Consider the following 23,485-nt stretch of genomic DNA (forward strand, 5'->3'; position numbering starts at 1 on the left):
ATAGCAATGCATCATGATCTCATTAAGTGGTGAAACAGGTCTGTGGGACTGAACGGCCTTCGTCTGTTCATATCTTTCTCAGCGTTTAAAAAATAATCCATGATTTCTTTCCCTAAACCCTCGAAAACAGCCTCACATTTTCCCATATTGAACAACATCGCCATAGTTGTGCCCACTGACTTAATCTGTATCTTTACAGCTCTCCATTTGTTTCAAAGTACCCGTTCCCATGGAAATGAATCCCTGTGCATTTTAATGGAGTACCGTTTGAGAGTCTACATCGACGAACCCACCCCCATCATTAATTGAGACAAGTGGTTATTAAATATGGTTTAAAGTTGAGAGACTGGAACATACGCCTTTTAATAGACTTTGTGACGCCTGCCCAATTTGTTTCCGAATTCAGCGTTTCCTACCACCCATAGGGAAATGATAAAACAAAGCAGCTCAGAATAAACTGGGAACTTTTTTGCACATGGTTTGCCCCAGTTTGTGTTACATCAAATTGTCATGAAGCTATTAATGTGTATAATATTATTGGAAAATATATTTCCTTCAAAATAGAGGTTATGTCTGTGTGTGTGTCTTAATTGGATTAAAACCAGCTAGTCTGGGTGTTTTGACGTGTGCCAGTGAGTCTAACGTCGGTGGCAGGGACACTATTGGAGAAAATTCTGAAGGAGAGAATCTATCTCCACTTGGAGAGGCAAGGTTTTATCAGGGATAGTCAGCATGGCTTTGTCAGAGAGAGGTCATGCCTAACAAATTTGATTGAATTTTTTGAGGAGGTGACCAGGTGTATAGATGAGGATAATGCAGTTGATGTAGTTTATATGGATTTCTTCAAAACCTTTGATAATGTCCCACATGGGAGACTTATAAAGAGGGCAAATGCGCATGGGATACAGGGTAATTTGATAAGGTGGATTCAAAATTGGCTTTGCTGTAGGAGACAGAGGGTGATAACAGAAGGATGCTTGAGTGACTGGAAGCCAGTGGCGTACCAGAGGGATATGTGCTGGGTCCCCTATTATTTGTCATTTATATAAACGACATAGATGACTATGTGGCGGGTTAGTAAGTTTGCGGATGACACAAAGATTGGCCGGGTGGTTTACAGTAAGGTTGAGTGTCTTGGGCTATAGGAAGATATAGGCGGGATGGTCAAATGGGCAGATAAGTGGCAGATGGAATTTAACCCTGAAAAGTGTGAGGTGATACACTTTGGAAGGAGTAATTTGATAAGGAAGTATTCAATGAGCGACATGACACTCGGAAGTTCTGAGGAACAAAGGGACCTTGGCATGTGTGTCCATAGATCTCTGAGGGCAGAGGGGCAAGTTAGTGGGGTGGTGAAAATGGCATATGGGACACTTGCCTTTATCAATCGAGACATGGATTACAAAAGTAGGGAGGTCATGTTGGAGTTGTATAGAACCTTGGTGAGGCCACAGCTGGAGTACTGTGTGCAGTTCTGGTCGCCACATTTTAGGAAGGATGTGATTACACTGGAGGGGGTGCAGAGGAGATTCACCAGGATGTTGCCTGGGATGAAACATTTAAGTTATGAAGAGAGGTTGGATAGACTTGGGTTGTTTTCATTGGAGCAGAGAAGACTGAGGGGCGACCTGATCGAGGTGTACAAGATTATGAGGGGCATGGACAGGGTGGATAGGGAGCAGCTGTTCCCTTTAGTTGAAGGGTCAGTCACAAGGGGACATAAGTTCAAGGTGAGGGGCAGGAGGCTTAGGGGGGATGTGAGGAAAATCTTTTTTACTGAGAGTGTGGTGATGGTCTGGTATGCGCTGCCTGGGAGGGTGGTAGAGGCGGGTTGCCTCACATTCTTTAAAAAGTACCTAGATGAGCACTTGGCACGTCATAACATTCAAGGCTATGGGCCAAGTGCTGGTAAATGGGATTAGGTAGGTAGGTCAAGTTTTTCTCACGTGTCGGTGCAGACTCGATGGGCCGAAGGGCCTCTTCTGCACTGTGATTCTGTGTACTAGTTTTGATATGTAAGAGAAATAGCGTGCATTTTGCATTTTTTGAATAGAGTATTCAAGAAGTGGGGTGAAAACTACCACCTAGCTAGCAGATGTAAGCAATATGTTTATATTACTATTAAAATTTGTACTATGAAAGAGGTAAATTGTAAAAGGCGGAGTTCAAAGAGGCTGGTGATAGGATGAAAATTTACATTCAATGAAAGGTGCGAGTTCTAACTTCAGCAGTTTTGTGCGTGCAGGGCAGAGGCAATGTGAGATCAAAAGGCAGCTGTAAGCCCTCAACTGTCTCCACAGGAACCAAAGTGAAAATAACCTAATTTTAAATTCGTAAGGTGAAAATGCTTCGCCTGGTGTTTGGCGAAGTCTATGGGTTGCTGTGGCCTTAATGGAGATTCGTTTGGGAAGTTGTTAAAAGTTCTGTTAGTGGTAATTTGAAGTCATGTGTATATATAGTTTTTAACTTGTGTAAATGATTTAAGTATTTAATTTAATTTAATATAAAACCTCGAGAACTGGTGGTCTGATTCCTGAAGTTAGAGTCGCATCTCAAATATAACACTTAAAATTGTAGGTTATGACAGTTTTTCAACGTTTCCCTCTTGGATTTTTAAAAATAACTCAGCTTTACCAACTGCATCGGTCATAACACAGACTTTGAAGCATTCGTTAACCGAATGGATCTTGGCTGAACTGCAAATTTATTGGGCAACTGGCAGAAAATGGATCATGACCTAATTGGGAGCGTGGTAACGATGCAGTGAAATAGAATTTCTCAACATTGTTTTTATATTTAACGCAGTTTGAGATAAAATTGAACTGTCAGCTGTCCATAAGTGTTTAGCAGCTTGCGTGAAAGTTCCCGAGGAAGTCAAGCATGAACTACATTGTTATCACCTTCAGGAAAATACAGAATTTGTTTTCGGGAAGTTAGAATTTCTGATTGAGTGAAATAAAGAACTGGGAAAAAATGAAAATAAAGCAATGAAAACCTGAATACTTCATGGACGTTTTACTTTTAATTTCAGTTCCGCCTAAAAATGCAAGCGTTAGTGGCGTGCAAGATGAAATTTTAATCAGATATTAGCCAATCAGCTGTGCTTCACTGCACTCAGCATTGTGTGTTTGAATTTGTCAGAATGGAGGAATCGCAGTACAACCCAGCAGAGCGTTGGATGGTCAGAAATATTCTGAAATGTACGAGTTCAGGGAGGTGAATTCATGGTAAGACAGAGTAGCATTTAGAGGAAAAAACGCAATTGTAGCTTCATACAAACCAATGGTTGGGCTACAGTTTGACCGATACATGCAATTTTGGCATCGTATTATAAAGGAAACAGCAGCCTTATAAATTGAACAGTATATATCCCTGAAGATGGTCGCAGATCTTGGAGACTATGGTTATATCTGAACGTGGCTTCCTATCAAAGTTTTTCATGAATGGATCGTGTGGGCAATAAAATGTGTCAGATCCACTATTATTTATAAGTATTTATAAACAAATATGCGCACGGGTCACAGTGCATTGTGCCTTGTGTGTTTTATGTGTATAAGCAGGGCAGCACTGAACTTTTGTTCTACGTAATTTATTTGTTGCAATTTTTATGATAATTACAATTTCGAGGAGTTCATGTTGGTCACAAATATTTCGTCCATTGGTTTCACTAACCATTGTTTCCACTTACTCATTGTTCACGAAGCCAAACGTTCCCGATGTTTACCCGTTACCCTTGCCTTGAAGTTTCTGTTAGACCTCCGATCGTTCCTTGTTGCAAGCTAACACATCAGTGAGTCTCACCACCTACTCATATTCCATGCCTGCCCCTCTAGTTCACTCCAGCTGTCAGTTTAACATTATTACGGTTGGGTGTTCTACTTTCAAGACTGATGTGACCAACATCTTCCCACAAGAAAACCTCAACCTCCTTCCCCCTCACCTGCAATCTAGCACCCATATTGATATTCCCATTCCTCTCCAGAGACGATGAACGTGGTTTCCCCTCCCACACCCTTATCTATTTACGCCAACTCCCAGCTTATGTCTCTGCTGCAGAAACTGCCTGAGACAGATACAGAGCAAGCTGTCTTTGACTGGTAATGGAGCGTTATCCTTCCTCTTCCTGTGACCAGTCTGCAATCTTCAACACCGTCAACAAAACCATCATCCTTAAGTGTCCAACCCAGTGGGACTGCTATTCCTTCTTTTCACTTGTACGGATCCAATTGTTGTCCCTCAGTTAACCCACTGAACTATGCCTGGACGCCTCTTTGTTGTCTATCACCTAACGAAAACATTCTAGGTTATGGAATCTGTTCCCACATATTCGCTCTAAACATCCATCTCTCCTTCTCTGCCAACCTCCGTGACTCTCCTCTGCATATGTGATGTCACATTGCTTGTTGAACATCAAATCATGAATGAGATGCAGTTTCTTTCAGTGAAGCAGTAGGGAGATGAAGGCCATTGGCCAGGAAGCAGAGAGTCAGGATAAATGGGTTACCTTCAGGTGGACAGTTATGTACCCTTTAGATCCCCATTTCCCCAGCTTTTGTGGCAAGACTGTTTGTAACCGATGCCAAATTCCACCCCAAATACCGTGTGTAAGGCAATTTTCCCTCCAGTGCAGTCTCGTATCCTCCATCCTGTGAAACTTCAACTCACCAATAAACATTGGCATCTGCCGTACCCAACACCACGTATCCTTATTGACTCACCATGCCTATGTTGGCCGAAGGTTATTATCTCCAGGTGCCGAATGAATCCATTCACAATTTATCATTCTTTTGTTAAAATTCTTCGATGTCATTCCCGTCTCTCTCATCGCTTCCATCTGTTTCAATATTTCAGAACGACCCACTGCTCTTAGCCAGGCTCCTTGTGCCTGTCCCTCCTTCCTGACGCATTAGTTAATATGCCTGCAGTCACATCAGCTCCACGCTCCAGAATCCCATCTGAAAGCTTCTTCCCCTCTTCACCTCCTGCTCTGTTAAAGCCAGCCTAAAGCTACAACTCTCTGACCAAGATATAGGTCACGGCTGCTCGTGTGCGCCTCTTTGATCTGATGTCCCTTGATCATCTGGGTTGCACTTTCCTCTTTTTCAACATCAACCACATTATCAAGGCAGACGCCGCTTACTGAACGTTTTTAAACCGGTGAAAGATTTCATGGTGCAAATGAGGAAAGCGGATGTCTGATGGTTGCGTATTTACTAAGGAAGGATCATCACATTCTCAATGGAAAAAGGATTGATGTGACAAAGGGGCAGCACAAGGCCAGTGGACAGAATGGCCTTCTTCTGTGCTTTGATTTGTAATGATTTATATGCTCGGTGAAAGGCTGCAGACAACCTTTCTGAACCCAAACTGCAGTCGGGTCTGCACGAGTGAACTGGGTTAAAAAAATATAATTTAAGTTGATCAGATCGGAGGACCATGCAAAACGCACGGGATGTGGGTCGATCAAGTCAGGGGATGCTGCCAGAAAATTACCGAAGGACAAAGATGATGAAATGTGATTGGTGAAATTCAATCCCAAGCATAGAAATAAGTGGTTATGCATCATGGATACGTAGTTACTTCCTGATTTACACTGAAAATAGATGAAAAATACCAGGAGTCAAATGTACAGACAGTGGCCTGGAAAACGTCTTATTTTACTGGGTTGGGACGGGACCTAGTTGAGAAGTAAAGTCGGGAAAATGTGACGCCAGCAAAGTTGGAAATATGTATTTATGTGACATAAAGGTGCAGGTTTCATGAATTGCTACCATGGGGCTTGGCGACTGGGAACCTGAGCATAGGAGACATAGAGAAATAATGAATGATTAAACAGGGCATTGAATCCATGCATGGTAGTAAAATATGTATGAAGTCCGCGCAAGTAAATGTTTCCCGTTTACTTATAGTTGTTAGAAGCTCTCAGAGAAACCTTAAAGACAACACAAGGCATCAACAGCACTAATCTTGTTTGATCCAGCAAAGCGCGAACTGCCTCCGTGGTCTCCGGCCTTATGAGTGACAATTAGGCTCTTTTAAAAAGTGCCTCTCTACTCCAACGAATTGAGAACTGGAAGACCATAAGGCCATAAGTCTAACGTTGCTGCAGAAACCATTCCACATTAACACATAATTAGTGTGTGCAAGAGCTGTACCCTCCATCCCTCATTTCAATTAATCCAATTCTCCATTTGCCTCTCTCGTTTCTTTGTTTGTCCCCCTTCCCTTTCCCTTTCTCCGTCCACTGCCCCCACCCCCCACCTCTCCTAATTTTTCACTTCATGTGGCTCTCTGCCACTCCCTCCCTCGCTGTCACTCTGTCCATATCTCTGCCACAGTGATACTCTCTCTTTGCCTTTAGTTTTGTCTAGTTGCCTCTCTCTCACACACTCTAAATCTGTCTCTGCTTCAATGCGCAGCTTTTCTTTGCAAGGTGTTACGTTGATAGCGCTAAAATAAACAACTATTGGGAAGCAGAGCATAAATCAACTGGTGCCTCCTCCCTATCCGTTTGTTTAAGTGTTTGAATTTGTTGTGGGCCCCAGTTCCAGGAACATGTTGCCTTCCAACTCTTCTGTCTTTCCTTTGGCCCTGCGGTTTCACATTGATAAGTCAGCAGTTCGAGCACTTGCCCTGCACCTGTCAAGTTCCTCTGACCCGATGAAAGATTTGAGTCTGAACTTTCAAAGTTGCTACTGTGGAATCTATGCTGCAATGCGCCATCTACACTTTTAAGAGTCCTTCAGTCCTTCCCTGAACGATGACACCAGAAACTTAGATCATTGCCAGAATTCGAAATATGAATACTTGTTGGACTTGCGTAGTTGTAACTACTTTTCCGAACAAACGAATTACAAATTTAAACCCTAAGACTGTAATGTACAGAATTTACTAGCATGATACCAAAATTGAGAACTGTAAAGGCCATGTCAGTTTGCCGGAATGCTTTGACCAATCAATATGCTTATGCAATCCAAGGCAGGCTACAACAATGAGACAAGAAGTGAAAAATCCCGGTTTGCAAAACCTCATCTACGGCACAAGTGGTTGCAACATCTGGACTTCCTTCTGACTAACTGGGTTCCAGGCGTTAGATGTAGAAAGAGAATGAGAGTTTTCAGTTCTGCAGGGGCATTTAGAGAAAGACTTTGCACGGCTTGGGATTGTGGGAGCAAAGGCATAAGTTATTGATACAATGAAAAGAAAACACAAATGAACCAAGGCGCATCATTTATACTGCAACCTATGCTTTGTTGAGGAGGGGCATAACGAAATGGATTAAATATTCCTTCATAAATACTTCAGAAAAATAAGATGCAGGTTGAAATGATAGATTTTCCAAAGAGCTGTCACAAGTACGACGGGCCAAATGGCATCTTTCTGTGTTGTATCATTCTGTGAATTTCATTAAATGTACAGCATGGGAGCAATGATTAGATTCCCTGCAATGTCAAGTGTATTGTCATATGTCGACCGGCACAAACGCATTAACCATTCAACAATATTGTTCTTGCCTTTTTCAATTGCAATTTTACGTTTAAGTGCTTAAAGGGCCCGTATTACTCCAAGACCCCCATTCCTCCTAGTATAATTCTAGAAATTGTTTGTGTTGATGACTGCTCAATGTTTAGTGCCATTCGCGACTCCTCAGATGCTGAATCAGTCCATGTCTAAATTCAGCCAGGCCTGGACAATATCCAGGTTTGGGCTGACAAGTGGCAAGTAACATTTGTGCCAAACAATGACCGTCTCCAATAACAGAGACTCTAACCATTGCCCCTTGACATTCAATGGTTTTACCATCCTTGAATCCCCCTCTATCATTATCATTGGGGTTACCTTTGACCAGAAACTGAACTGGACGAGCCATATAAATACTGTAGCTCCAAGAGCAGGTCAGAGGTTTGGAACCCTGTGGCGAGTAGCTCAGCTTCTGCCTCTCCAAATCCTGTCCATCGTGTGCAAACACAAGTCAGGAGTGTGATGGATACTCTCCATTTGTATGTTCAGCACACATTGCCCATCCCTAATTGTCCCTGAGAAGGTGGTGGTGAGCTGCCTTCTTGAACTGCTGCAGTTCAAGTGGACAGGTACATCCACAGTTCTGTTAGGGAGGGAGTTCCGGGATTATGACCCAGAGGCAGCGAAGGAACGGCGATACATTTCCAAGACAGAATGGTGCCTGGATTGGAGGGGAACTTTCAGGTCGTGGTGTTTCCATATTTCTGCTGCCTTTGTCCTTCTAGCTAGTAGCGGACATATGGTTGGACGGTCATGTCTAAGGTGGTTTGGTGAGTTCCTGCAGTGCATCTTGTAGGTGGTGCACACTGCTGCTAATGTGCGTTGGTGGTGGAAGGAGTGAATGTTTGTAGATGTGGTGCCAATCAAGCTTTGTTCCGCATGGGTAAGAGCTTTGTGAATGTTGTTGGAGCTGCACTCATCCAGGCAAGTGGGAAGTATCCCATCATACTCCTGACTTGTGCCTTGTGGACTGGCGTTGGGGAGTCAGGAGGTGAGTTACTCACCGCAGGATTCCAAACTGGTGATCTGCTCTAGGATGGTGGATTTCCTTCTTTGGACAACCGGCGATAGTTTTGGTGGCCGTCGTCAGGCATTCAATTCCAGATTCTTATTGAATTCGAATTCCACCATGTGCCGCGGTGTGATAAGAACCCGGGTCCCGAGAGCACACGCCTGGATTTAAAATCTAGTGGCAATACCAGGTCACCACCCTACATAACAGCTCCAGTTTCACCTGTTTCCAGTCAAGTGCACAGCGCTCGGTCCAATCAGCATTGCTGCTTCGTTAAATGCTTGAACTGATCTGCTCTGTGGACCAGGAAGAGCGGATCAGTTGCCGAGTGTAAAAGGGACTGGCGCGGTTCCCTCAGGATGGGGAGATTGACACTTACCGCGGTCGCTGTTTGCTTATTGATATCTGTGGGTGAGGATCACTTTCTCATATCAGTTCTTTTAGTGACTGGAGAAAAAGGACAGCAAGAGATTGTCAGAGAAAATCAGGAAATGCTGTTATTATCACTTTAGAAAAGTCGATGCTGTGTCGAGTTTCTCGTTGCTTCGCCCTTAATGCTGATTTTCTTTCTTTAGCTGAGCCCCAGGGTTTCACTATCCTGACAGAAAACAGTCGGATTAATGTGACCGTCGGAGGAGACGTATTCTTCACAGTGAAGCCGTCGGCCGCGGTGAGGAGTGGGAGTTGGCACTTCGGGAGGAGATGTATCGCTTTCTGGTTCCCTACTGAGTTTCACATAAGTTATCGTTATCAAGAACGGGCTCAGTTGTTCCTCTCTAACGGATCACTCCTGCTGAGGTCAGCGACAGTTTCGGACAGTGGAGATTACACTGTTAGCATAACCCCAGATGAGGGCAGAGAGGCAGCAGCAACCATCACTCTGCATGTCATTGGTAAGTGGCCCGTCTACACCACTACTCAGGTCGGTAGGAGCAACGCGAGCCTGCGTGGTGTGCACTTCCTCCGGAGTCTGGACTCATTTGGGGTTAAAGAAGGGACCCTCCAAATCCATGCGCAGCATTAACCAACTCTGGTATTACAAAGTGCAGCCAGGCCTCCTGCTCACTTATTCAAACGTTTGTAGAGGTTATTTAGAATAGATTGTAAGTCAAGACTTTCCTGCACACCATTCCAAAGCATTGATTATTTTGTCCAGCGATGCTCAATGCAAGACTTTAGGCGCAGATTCACACACAGCGGGCTGGCTTTTCGTGGCCTCGCGCTGAATCAGAAGACTTTAAAAATGGTGGGCGGGGCCCGATTCCAAGATTCCCACCCCCATTCCCAGTGCCAGCAGTTTTGCCTGCGTGGGCAATAAGGGTGCGGGGAGCGAGCCTGCACCTTTCACTCCCAATCATGCTGACTCACCCCTCAATCTTCCACACTCGAGTGGAAACAAGCACAGTCTGTCCAACCTTTTCCTCATAGGACAACCCATTCATTCCAGGTGTCAATCTAGTAAATCTCCTTTGAACCGCCTCCAAATCATGCACATCCTTCCTTAAATTAGGAGACCAAAATTGCACACAGTATTCGGGATGTGGTCTCTCCAATGCTCTGTATAACTGAAGCATAACAGCCTTACTTGTATGTCCAGTTCCTCTACCAATAAAGGATAGCATTCCATTAGCCTTCTTAGTTACTTGCTGTGCTTACATAATGACATTTTGTGACTCATGCACTAGAACACCTAGATCCCTCTGTATCTCAGGATTCTGCAGTCGTTCTCCATTTTAGTAATAATCTGCTTTTTTATCCTTCCTGCCAAAGTGAGCAACTTCACATTTAGTCACATTATACTACATCTGCCAGATTTTTGCCCACTCGCTCTATGTCCATCTGCAATCTCCTTATGCCCTCTTCACAACACACTCCCCTTTGTGTGATCTGCGAATTTAGCAACCATGCCTTCGCTCCCTCATCTAAGTCATTGATGCAAACTCTAAAAAGTTGAGCCCCCAGCACAGACCCCTGCAGACTCGTCACATCCTGCCAATCCGCAAAAGACCCATTTACGCATACTCTCCACTTTCTGCCAGCCAGCAATCATCTGTCCATGTGAACATGTTACCCTCTGCACCATGAGCTTTTGTTTTCCGCAATAACCTCTGATGTGGCACCTTATCAAATGCCTTCTGAAAATCCAAGTACAGAACGTCTACAGGCTTCCCTTTACCAACAGCACATGTTGCTCCTTCAAATAACTCCAATAAGTTGTTTAAACATGATTTCCCTTTCATAGAACCATGTTGACTCTTCCCGATTTCCTTGTGTTTATTCTAAATGCCAGTTACAGTCTTAAATAATTGATTCTAACACCTTCCCCACGACAGGCATCAAGCTAACTGGCTTATAGTTTCCAGTTCCCCCACCCCCTCCCATCTTGAATAGAGGGGTTATATTTGCTACTTTCCAGTCTGACGGAACCTTTCCAGAATCTAGGCAATTTTGGAAAATGAACACCAACACATCTATTATCTTGTCTGTTACATATTTTAAGACCCTACGCTGAAATCCACCTGGACTCCGGGACCTGTCAGCCCGCAGCTCCATGAACTTTCTCAGTACTGTTGTGTTATTGCACAGACCTCAGAAAGGCACTATAACTGTTATGACAGCTAGATAACATCATGACGTGACACTCTAATATAAGCCGTCTCCATCTTATTCTCTGTACATTCTATTACTTGGCAATTCGTCTGTTAGCAATCAGCCAATCAGTCAGCCAGTCAACTATGAATATGATGCAATAGTAATCTAAGTAAGTACATAACCCAGACTGTTTATCTAAACCTGAGATGTCATATCAATGTACGTAATCAGTTGTTAATAAACTTTTAGCTAAGTGATTCAGTATGAATCTCGAAGCACATCATTTGGTAGCAAGCAAGCACATCAAGCATTGCTTATCTAGTGACTGAAATTTCACCATGTCCCCCTCTCCCTTCCACCTCCTGATTTACAGAGATTATTGGAATGTTTTCTTGTATCGTCTATAGTAAAGACAGAGGCAAAATATTTGTTCATTTCATCCGTTTTTCCCTTTATTTACTATTTACTCCCCATTCTCAGTCTCGAGGGGACAACCACTCACTTTGCTTACTCTTCTTTTTATCAAATACCTGTAGAAACTCTTGCTATCCGTTTCTACATTTCCAGCCAGCTTCCTTTCATAATCTAATTTCTTACTGTTGAATAACCTTTTAGTCATTCTCTGCCGCTCTTAATATTCTGACCAATCATCTGACCTGCCACTCAGCTTTGTATAGTTATAGGCTTTTTCCCTAAGTTTGATGTTTTCCTATACTACTTTAGTAATGATCCCCGCGCTCTGAAAATAAACCTGCTGCATTGCATTTAGGAGCTGTATTTGTCTCTTCTGTTCCTCTGGCTCCCGCCTCTTGTGTGTGACCTTCTCCTGCAGGAGAGAGGGCAGAATGTCATTGATGGCGGGTTTTGGTGATGCTTGTCATAGCTGAAGATTTGTGCTTTTATTGATAGCTGTGTGTGTGGACTGGTATCCTTGTAAAGCGTGGGTAAGGTGTGAGATGGGAAGATGTTAGAGGTGAGCCCTGAGAGTCAGGGCATGTGCATGAATTACTGTGAGAGGTATCAGTTATGGTGGTTGCGAGGTATGTTTCGCTGATGCAGTCACTCAACTTGACCACCCATGTGAGGTCATTAAATCTTTATCGGAACGACTACCAGGCCTGTGGTGAGACATTCTGGGCATTTACTAATCTTTCCACCTGCTGTCACTCCTCAGCTTTCCTCTGCAGTTTTCTTACACCCTGCCGAAACATGGCACTCCTTGCTGGTTTCAGACTCTCGGCATTGTGGCTGCAAGGCAACATCACCAAATCTATGCACCCACTTCCCATAGTGTATCATAGCTTCTCAATCAGGTCCCAAAAGCATGTATCCAACAACCTACAGTGCATTGCTACAACTTCTTATTTATAGGTGTGCACCTGTAAATAGGAAATGCTGCCTTGAACACATGCTTTCTACCAAAAGGTGCTCAGCCCCCGGAGTGTACAGAGGCGCCTGCACAGCAATAGAGATTACTATGCAGAGCTGGAAGTAGAGGGCTTGCCTTTCCATGCCACAACTGTGAAACTGGATGAAGAAGTTTACGTCTGGTCTATCTGTTTCCAGTTGGTACGAACTGTGGCCCCCATTCTGAAAAAATTGGGGCCATTATACTTCGCACCCCCGCCGACACATTTGTAGAGTCGCCCTACAGTATTAATTAGCCGACAACATTGCCCTCAACAGATGTAGGTGATCTTGAAATTAATGAAATATTAATTGGTGAGGAAAGGGATTTTTCTGATTGGTGAGGAGTTAAGCTCAAGAACAGAACATACCGATGAATACATGTCTCTCTGTTTTTTTACCTTAGGCATGTGGGATGAAACAAATTCAATGTTTTTATTGATAGATTATATTATGACTAGAGTTACACATTTTTCTATCTATTTAACTATCCATCAGCTAAGCAGTTGGACAATGCACCACCACAACTAGTTATGTGAGGCATATAATTTCACAAATAAAAATACAGAATGCTGGAAAAACTCAGCAGGTCTGACAGCATCTGTGGAGAGGGGAACAGAGTTAGCGTTTCGAGTCCATATGACCCCGCCTGTCCAGGGATGCTGTCAGACCTGCTGAGTTCTTCCAGAATTTTCTGTTTTTCTTTCAGATTTTCAGCATCCGCAGTATTTTGCTTTGATATAATTTCACTGCATTGATAAATATTTCTTGATGTGGGTCTCCTTCATTGATATATATGCAGAAAAGACACTAAATTCCCCACTGCACCATCTAATTTGTGCTAAAATGGGGTCAGACTTTTATATTCTGCTCCTTTATCTGGATATCAAATGTGTGCATTGAGGAGTATGAATACACTCCTGAATACAACTCTCACTCCGTCTTGAACAATTTGAACCCGTGTCCTTTTGGTCTTAGCATCAAATCATTTTGAAATACTTTTTTGGATATACCTTTTCCAAAGAATTTACTTTTTTTCCTTTTATAAAATGAGATAACCTCTTTGAATTCTTTTTGGACTTACGAGCACAAATTTCTGTGTGTCTAAGCTCGGCCTCCCCCAGCACCACCCTCGCCCCCATCGCCAACCGTTGTGGGCCACCTTTGCTGTGCATCCACCACTTAAATTTATTTCAGACGTTTTAATTCACCAAAAGTGCACAGAGTATTCAAGGTACTGCCTGATCAGAGTACTATACCATTTGGGCATGTCCTTGTCTGACTTGCAATCCATTGTATTGACTAAACAGTTCAGCTTCTCTTTGCATTGTGATTGCTGGTCTTCAATGATTGGAGCATCAAGTCTGTTCAATCCTATTATTTGTTTTAACTTTATGTCAAACAATTTTCAGCCACATTCATGCAACATATACATTATCCATTTGTTTTTCTTCTTATGTTTGGTACTCTACATTTTACTTCTCACCCCTGGGAGTGGCATTACACTTTAGGAAGGATGCCAATCCCTTTGAGCATCTTCAGAGGAGGTGTACTGGAATGATATGAGTGATTAGGGACTTTGATTCTGTGGAGAGATTAGGGAAGTCTGCACTTGAGTGCTGCTTTGGGCTGCATTAGAGTGCTTAGGTTTGAATTTGGTGAGTGAGGGAATTCGATGAACAGGGAAGGAAGTGAGCCTTTCATTTTCTGCCTTTCCTTAGGAAGAGGAGCAGCAACCTTGGTTAAGTAGGGCCTGGGGTGTATTTCTACTGTCCTTAATATTCTCTAAACTAGAGGGAGTAAAAGTAAAGAGAATAGGTTGAGGGTAAGGCATGGCAGGGCAGCTTGGCCACGTGCAATGCTCCTCCTGTGCGATGTGGGAAGTCAGAGATACTTCGAGTGACTAGGGCGACCAACTGTGCAGGAGTTGTATCCAGCTGCAGCAACTCAAAATCCGCATTTCGGAGCTGGAGCTACAGCTGGAGTAATTGTGGAGCATCTACAAGGATGAGATATTCGTGGATAGCATGTATAGTTAGGCGGTCATGCCGCAGGTAAAGAGTGCACAAGCAGAAAAGGAATGGGAGACTGCCAGGTGTAGAAAAAAACACTACACAGGTAGTTCAGGAGTCACCTGGGTCCATCTCCCTCTCTAACAGATTTTCTGTTTTGGCGACTGCTTGGGGAAATGGTTTTTCAGGGGAATGCAGCAAGAGCTATGTTCGTAGCACTATGAGTGGCTCACTGCACGGAGGGTGAGGAGGGCAAAGGGTAGAAAAAGGAATGAGAGCGAATAGTGATAGGGGATTCTATCGTAAGGGGAACAGAAATACATTTCTGCATCAGCAGATGTGACACCAGGATGACATGTTGACTCTCTGGTCCTCGGGTCAAGGATGACACTGAGTGGCTGCAGGACATTCCGAAGGGAGAGCAGAATAGACCAGATGAATGCATGGCTGGAGAGATGGCGTAGGAGGGAGGGATTTGGATTCCAGAGGCATTGGGATTAATTCTGGGGAAGATGGGACCTGTACAAGCTGAGCGGGTTGTACCCCAGTGGGACTGGGACCAATATCCTCGCAAGGGTATTCACTAGTACTTTGGAGGAGAATTTAAACTAGAGTGACGGGGGAATGTGAATCTGAGTGAAGACTCACAAGAGAGGGAAACAAATATAGGAATGAAAGACAGAGAAGTGCAAAGCAAACGTTGATGGCAGAGGAAACAAGGGATAGCATCAAATAGGGCCATAGTACAAAAAAAAGGTGTGCAAAAGTGTGAGAAAGACAAGTCTAAGGGCACTGATTCTGAATGCATGGAACAGTCGTAATAAGGTAGGCAAATTACCTTGCAAATAGATGTAAATGGGTATGATATGATTGCAACTATGGAGACATGGCTGTAGGATGGCCAAGACTATGCAAGCATACTCGATATTTAGGAAGGACAGGCAAAAAGGAAAAGGAATTGGGGTGGAGTTGTTAGTTAAAAATGAAATCAGTGCAACAGTGAGGAAGGATATTGGCTCAGAAAATCTAGATGCAGAATCAGCCTGGGTGGAGCGAGAAGCAACAAGGGGCGGAAAACATTAGTGAGTGTTGTCTATAGGCCTCCAAACAGTCGTGGCAAAGTAAGGGATGGCATTAAATAGGAAATTAGAAATGCATGTAACAAGAGTGCTTCAGTAATCATGGGTGACTTTAATCTACATTCAGACTTGATAAAACAAATTAGCAAAAATACTGTGGCAGATGAATTCGTGGAGTGCGCACAAGATATTTTTTTAGGCCAGTAAGTTGAGGAACCAACTAGGGACCAGACTCGCTAGATTTGGTATTGTACAACGAGAAGGGCTTAATTAATAATCTTGTTGTGTGCGGCCCTTTAGGGAATAGTGACCATAACATGAAATAATTCTTCATTTGGATAGAAAGTGAAGTCGTCCAATCTGAAACTAGGGTCCTAAATCTAAAGAGAACAAACTATGAACATATGAGGCATGAGTTGGCTAAGATAGGTTGGGGAACTTCTGTAAAAGGCATGATGATGTATAGGCAATTACTAATATTTACGGACCGAATGTATGCATTGCAACATGTATGCATTCCTTTCTGGCACATAAACACAACAGGAAAAATGGCCCATCCATGGCTAACAAAAGAAATTAAGCATAATATTATATCCAAAGAGGAACCAATTAAAGTTGCTCGCCACAGTAGCAAGCCTAAGGATTGTGAGCCGTTTAGAGTTCAGCAAGGAAGGACCAAGAGATTGATAAAGAGGAGAAAAATAGAGTATCGAGTAAACTTGCAAAGAACATAAAAGCGGACTGTAAAAGCTTCTATAAGTATGTAAATAGGAAAAAAAAAATTATTGAAGACAAATGTAGGTCCTTTACAGTCCAAATCGGGAGAATTTATAATGGAGCACAAGGAAATGTCAGAGCAATTAAACAACTGCTTTACTTCTGTTTTCACAGAGAATGGCACAAATGACTTCCCAGAATTGCCAGGGAAGCAAGGATCCAGTGAGAAGGAGTAATTGAAGGAAATTAGAATTACTAAAACAATAGTGCTGGAAATATTAATGGAACTGAAAGCCAATAAATCCCCATGCCCGATAGTACCCCAGGGTACTAATGGAGGTGGCTAGGGAAATAATGGATGCATTAGTTTTCATTTTCCAAAAGTCTGTAGATTCTAGAACAGTCCCGGCAGATTGGAGGGTGGCAAATGTAACCCCACTATTGAAAAGAAAGGATGGAGGGAGCAAACGGTGAATTGCAGACCTGTTAGCCTAACATATGCAGCAGGGAAATGCTAGCAAGGATGTGATAACAAGACATTTAGAAAATATCAACGAGATTAGACAAAGTCAACTGAAGTTTTTTGAGGATGGAAAAAGCAGAATGGAAATGGGATACCCGGGCTATTTGGATTTTCAGAAATCTTTTGATAAAGTCCTACATCAGAAGCTCGTGTATAAAATGACAGCACGTGGGATTGTCATCGATTGAGAATTGGTTAGCAGGCAAGAAACAGAGATTAGGACTAAATGGGCCTCTTTTGGAGTGGCAGGCAGTGACTAGTGGGGCACCGCAGGGATCAGTGCCTCGGCCCCAGCTATTCACAATATATGTCAATGACTTTGATTAGGGAATCAAATGTAATATTTCCAAGTTTGCTGATGACACAAAACTTGGTGGGAATGTGAATGGTGAGGAGGGCGTCAAGAGCCTTCAAGGTGATTTGGACAAGTTGAGTTGAGTGGGCAAATACATGGCAGATGCGGTATAACGTGAATAAATGTGAAGGTATCCACTTTGGGTAGGGAAACAGAATGGCAGAGTATTATTTAAATGGTGTTAGATTGGGAAAAGTTGATGGGCAAAGGGACCTGGGTGTCCTTGTACACCAGTTACTGAAAGAAAGCGTGCAGGTGCAGCAAGTAGTTAATAAGGCAAATGGTATGTTGGCCTACATTGTGAGAGGACTTGGGTACAGGAGCAAGGATGTCTTACATGTTCTACAGGGCCTTGGTGGGACCACACCTGGAGTATTGTGTGTAGTTTTGGTCTCCTTACCTAAGAAAGTGTATACTTGCCATACAGGAAGTGCAGTAAAGGTTCACCAGACTGATTCGCGGGATGGCAGGATTGTCGTATGAGGAGAGATTGGGCCGACTAGACCTGTATTCACTGGAGTTTAGAATAATGGGAAGGGACCTCATTGAAACATATAAAATCTTGACAGGACTGGACAGACTGGATGCAGGGATGCTATTCCCTCTGGCTGGGGGTTTAGAACAAAGGGTCACAGTCTCAGGATAGGGGGTAGGCCATTTAGGACTGAGATGAGGAGAAACCTCTTCACTCAGTGAATGGTGAACCTATGGCATTCTCTACCACAGAAGCTGTGGAGGCCAAGCCATTGAATAAGTTAAGAAGGAAATAGATAGATTTCTAGACACTAAATGCATCAAGCGACATGGGGAGAGTGCGGGAGCATGGTGTTGAGATAGAGGATAAGCCATGATGATATTGAATGGTGGAACAGTCTGGAAGGGCTGAATGAACTACTGCTTCTATTTTCTATGTTTAGAAGTTGGGATTGTTTCATTCAGAGCAGAGAAAGTTAAGGGAGGTTTAACAGAGGTTTCAATATTATGAGAGACTGTGAAGGAGCAAATCAGGAGAAACTGCTTCCATTTGCAGAAGGGTGAGGAACCAGACAACTGTCAAAAAAAGCAGGGTAAAATGAGTTCTTTAAATTGATATGAATTGGAATTCACTATCTTATGGGCTGGTGAATTGAGACTTTGAACAATAATTTACAGGAAGTACGTGGCTACATACTTGAACAGGAAATATTTTCAGGGTGATGGGGAAAGACTAGGAAAATGGAGCTAATTGATTGGCTTTTTCAAATAGATAGCACAGGTATCATTGCCTGGGTGGCCTATTCCTGCAATGGAAGATTTTATAAATGTCATCTTCCATTTACTATGCTTCAGCAAGTTTCTTGATCCTTTCCCAAGTCTGCTCTGAATTCTCACAGTCTTGAGCTTAGCTCATAGTCATAGAAACTAGAAACGAGGAGCATGTGTAGGCCCTTCGGCCCTTCGAGCTTACTCCACCAATCAACATGATCACGACTGATCCTCTATCTCAATGCCATATTCCCACTTTCTCTTCATGCCCCTTTATGCCCCTAATGTCCAAACATTTATCTATTTCTTTCCTCACTCAGTGACCTGGCCTCCACAGCCTTCTGCGCTAGAGAATTCCACAGGTTGACCACTCTCTGAGTGAAGATATTTTTTCCTCAGCTCAGCTCTAAATGGCCTGCCCCGTATCCTGAGATTGTGACCCCTGGTTCTAGACTCCCCAACGAGGGGAAACATCCTCCTTGCATCCCGTCTGTCCAGACCTGTTAGAATTTTATACGTTTCAATCAGATGCCCTCTCATTCTTCAAAACTCTAGTGAATACCGACCCAGTCGAACCAATATCTCCTCATACAATAGCCCTGCCATCTCCAGCATCAGCCTAGTGAACCTCTGCTGCACTCCGTCTTTGGAAAGTACATCCTTTCTTGAGGGAGACCAAAACTGCAAGCAAGATCTCACCACGCCCTTGTATAACTGCAGTAAGACATCCCTGCTTCTGAACTCTAATACTCTTGCAATGATGGCCAACATTTGCTTCCTAATTCCTCGCTGCACCTACCTATTTCCTTTCATTCACTGGTGTACAAGGACACCCATTTCCCTTTGTACATTCACATTTCCCAATATATCACAATTTAAATAATACTCTGCCTTTCTGTTTTTCACACCGAAGCGTATAACCTCACATTTATCCACGTTATACTGCATCTGCCATGTGTGTGCCCACATACACAACTTGTCTAATTCGCCCTGCAGCCTCCTTGCATCCTCCTTCCAACTCACAACCTCGCCCAGTTTTGTGTCGTCTGCAAACGATATTGCATTTGGTTCCTTGATCCAAGCCATTTATATGTATATCGTGAATAGCTCATATATATCGTGAATAATCTGGTGTGGAGCTTTATAAACTGCCGTGTGCAAGCTCAGGTACACAGCATGTTTCAATCAACGCTGTCACCCATGAGCCTAGGTGGAGTCTGCGCCCTGAATCACGCTTATTCCCTGTTACCAGTGCTTTCCATTAGCTTGCGTCCTGCGAGCAACTCAACTTATTCGAATGGGGAGAGAACTAGTGATTGGAGTGGGGGAGGGGACCGGTGATGGGAGTGGGCTGAGGACTGGTGACTGGAGTGGACAGTTAAGAAAGCAAAACAGAACAACATCAAATTGCCTTTATATAGCTCTTTTAACATCGTCAAACGTCCCGAAATGCTTCACCGCCCTTTAGCCGAACGAAACTTGCCTCGGAACAAAAGGGGGAGATATTCAGACAAGTGACAAAATCTTGGTCAAAGAGCAACGAAATTCAGAACGTTCTGGAGACCAGAATTGGGACAGCGCAGTAACCTTGGAGGATAGAAGGTATACATTAAGAGACGATGGAGAGGACAAGGGGTAAAGAGTGGAGAACAGGTCGAGTGACCGGAAAGGCGATGGGGCCATGAGATCTATGTGGCAGCGGGGAAAACTAAACTGTGAACAGCCTTCATCCCTGTCGGAACTCCCTCTTATAACCCCTTCATTTCTCAAATAAACCCCTTCTACTTTGACCAATCCCAGTGTAATGATTTACAGAAGAGTTTTGCTTTGCTCTTCACCATTTTCCCAAGCCGTGCTTGTGAGTCTGGTATACTTTGGTTGCAGGTTACCCCAAAACTGTGATGTGTTATGCAGTAGGTCACTCAGTACAAAGAACAGGTTTTATTTGTGCAGTTGTGGAGTCATCAGTCTATGACTGAAATTTCATGTCTGTCACCTCTCCAATATTCAGTTCTGTAGCAGTCAGAGAATTATATTATGGGCAGGGTGTATGTTGAGCAACCATCAGGTTTGCACATGAATGTGCTAAGACAAATTTCCACCCAAGTGGTGTTTTGCAATCATCCTTTCAACAGCAAAGATCCAGTTAAGAAAGCAGAACAGAACAACATCAAATTGCCTTTATATAGCCCTTTTAACATCATAAAACGTCCCGAAATGCTTCACCGCCCTTTAGCCGAACGAAACTTGCCTCGGAACAAAAGGGGGAGATATTCAGACAAGTGACAAAATCTTGGTCAAAGAGGAACGAAATTCAGAACGTTCCGGAGACCAGGATTGGGACAGCGCAGTAACCTTGGAGGATAGAAGGAGCTCACAGAGACGATGGAGTGGCGAAGCCTTAGTGAGATCTGAAAACAAGAATAGAGTTTTGAAATTGAGGCATCTCTGAACCAGGAGCCAATCAATGCTGACGCTAATCTGCATGGGTGCGTGGCCGCTAGTATGCCGATTTGCAAAGAAAAAATAGCGACCAAACACTGACAAAAACGGGCCACACACAGAGCAACTAAATTTCAGTGGGTGCGTTAGGGTATGGACACCAGAGTCTTGGTTCAACTCAAAATTTTGGAGAGTGTAAGTTGGGAGACCAGCCAGGATTGCATTAGAATAGTCAAGAATCGAGGAAACACATACAAGGATGAGGTGTTCAGCAGCAGATGAGCCGAGGTAGGGTCTAGGTATACATTAAAAAAATCCGTAGTACTCACCATTGATTCAAGTGTATTATGTTTCTTGAACACACTTTCAAACACTCAATGTCTTGATAGAAACATATTTTCAGTAAATGTGCACAGAACATGGACAATAAATGCAGAAGGAGCATACATTTACAACCCTAATTACGCTATATTAAATAGCTTCATTGTGCTTGAATCCGAAATTCTCATTCTGATGCTTTGTCACTTCCCACGATGAGTTCAGATCTTCTCATTCATAATTTGAATTGCCTATGTAAACATGTTTTACTTCATTCGTGGGATGTGTGCGCAGCTGGCAAACCTAGTATTTTTTGACCATTCCTAATTGCCCTTGAAAAGGTCGTGGTGAAACCTCTTCTTGAATTGTTGCAGTCCATGTGGTGTCAGTACACCCACAGCACTGTTAGAGTGGTAGTTCCAGGATTCACAGTGCAAGAATGGATATATGGTACCAAGCCGTCATAGAGTGTAGCTTGGGGTAAATCTTGCATGAGGCGGCGGTCTTCCTATGTGCCTACTGCTCTTGTTCTTCAAGGTGATAGAGGTTGTGAGTTTCAAGGCTTAGTTGAGCTGCTGCCTGCATTTTGTAAATGATAGAAATTTCTGCTACAATGCATATTGTATACAATGTCTAACTGCAGCCTAATGCTAATGATGTTTATATGGTACTTTTGTTGGGCTTCCTCCAGCCCATAGCAACGAGAATCCACAATGTTTCCAACAAATCTACTTCTCTTACCATCATTTAATCTATAGAACACTTAATAATATCAAATGAGAGCCTCATAAAAGTAAATACAGAATGTTTGATAAAAACCAAGGGCTAGATTTAATTTCCCATTTTCCACGGGAACTGATTAAGAAAATTCTTAAGCTTTGTGTGCATCTAACTCTGTCATTGCTGCAAATTATTTGCTGCTATGCCGTTGTGTTGCCTTTACAAAATAATCCAGGGGGCAGTCCCATATTTGCAGTCGCCATCGTAATTTAGAAACATGTTGTCTGGGTTAGAAGGAGAGACGTGTCAGATACCATGATAGGTAGGCTCACAGTTGTTTGATATTGTAGGAAGTATTGCTCCATGTCTTGGGCTGTAAGGCAACCAAAGGTCCCAAGATATAATGACCATGTTTTTGAATTTCACAGGGAGATTGTTTTGGATTAAATCATCAGTTCAGTCATTTCTGAACATCATTTTAAAATACGTTGGGTGAGCAATGGGTAATCTTTAAGGAAGAGATGCTTCTGGTACACGGTGGGTACATTACAAAAATGGCGAAAGGTAAGGGATCCAAACGCTGGGCCGCTTTGACAATGAGGGCGGTAGAGATTATGATGAACCAAGAATGGATGGGGTATGATGAATGTCATGTGAATTCTCCCAGAGAGAACCATGTCAAATACAATAGATTGACAGGGGCGGTGAAAAGAAAAATCAGACTGGAAAAGAGAATGTAAGAGAATAGAATAGCAGTCAACCGTAAAAGAGATCTCAAAACCTTTCCACTGGCATGGGAACAGTAAGCAGTTAGTGAGAGTTGGAGTGGATTCCTTGCGGGAACAAAATAGGTGATATCTTCTTAGAGGCGTAGGGCAAGGCTAGGATAGGTAGGGAGTTCTTTGTATCTGCATTTACGAAGGACGAACCTGACAAATTATTGGTAGACCTGGTGATAGTGGGAACATGGATAGTGTGAAAGTTGAAAGGGAGGAGGTACTGAAAAGGCTGCCTATGCTTTCTGTAGATAAATCATCTGGTATTGATGGCATCCCAGGTTGCTAAAGGTAGTGTGCGTGCAGACAGAGGAAGGATTTGGCTTCATTATTCAATCTTCCCGAAATATGAGGGTGGTGCTAGAGAACTGAGGACTGGAAATGCGACACCTGTGTTCCAGAAAGGGTGAAATGAAATTCCTAGCAACTGTAGGTCCGTTAGTCTAAGATCAATGGTGGAGAAGGTTGTGGAATCCATTATCAGGAAAGGGAAAATAAACAAGTACTTGGAGAGGTTTGAGATAATTAAGCGCAAATTAGAAAAGGCAGACCATTCTTGACTAGTTTGAGACTTATTTGCTTTCCTGCATTAAGTACTTTACACTTGACGTTTATATACCCATTATCTGCACCTCACGTCGGGGAGAATGTTGATTCCTTTGCTGGGTGGGGAGGTAGAGTTGACATTTTTCAGCCTGATATGTGGGATGAGTGACTTCAGTTATGTGGAGGCGCTGGAGAATTTCGGATGTTGCTGTATATGAAG

At 43.2% G+C, this 23,485-nt stretch overlaps 2 protein-coding genes across 2 annotated transcripts in view; both read left to right on the forward strand.

The window, feature by feature from the left end:
• The window catches only part of LOC144671644 (cell adhesion molecule CEACAM3-like), a 206,201-nt gene that overhangs the window by 74,167 nt on the left and 108,549 nt on the right, over positions 1-23,485 (forward strand). The window contains exon 4 of the mRNA XM_078533650.1: positions 9,109-9,426. Coding sequence (XP_078389776.1) covers positions 9,109-9,426 — 318 coding nt within the window. The remainder of the gene's footprint in view (positions 1-9,108; positions 9,427-23,485) is intronic.
• Positions 1-23,485, forward strand: part of LOC144671645 (uncharacterized) — a 261,116-nt gene that overhangs the window by 18,710 nt on the left and 218,921 nt on the right. The gene's annotated exons all lie outside the window — the stretch shown is intronic.

This window comes from Cetorhinus maximus, chromosome 33 (assembly GCF_964194155.1).
Source record: "Cetorhinus maximus chromosome 33, sCetMax3.hap1.1, whole genome shotgun sequence".
NCBI classification, from domain to species: Eukaryota; Metazoa; Chordata; class Chondrichthyes; order Lamniformes; family Cetorhinidae; genus Cetorhinus; species Cetorhinus maximus.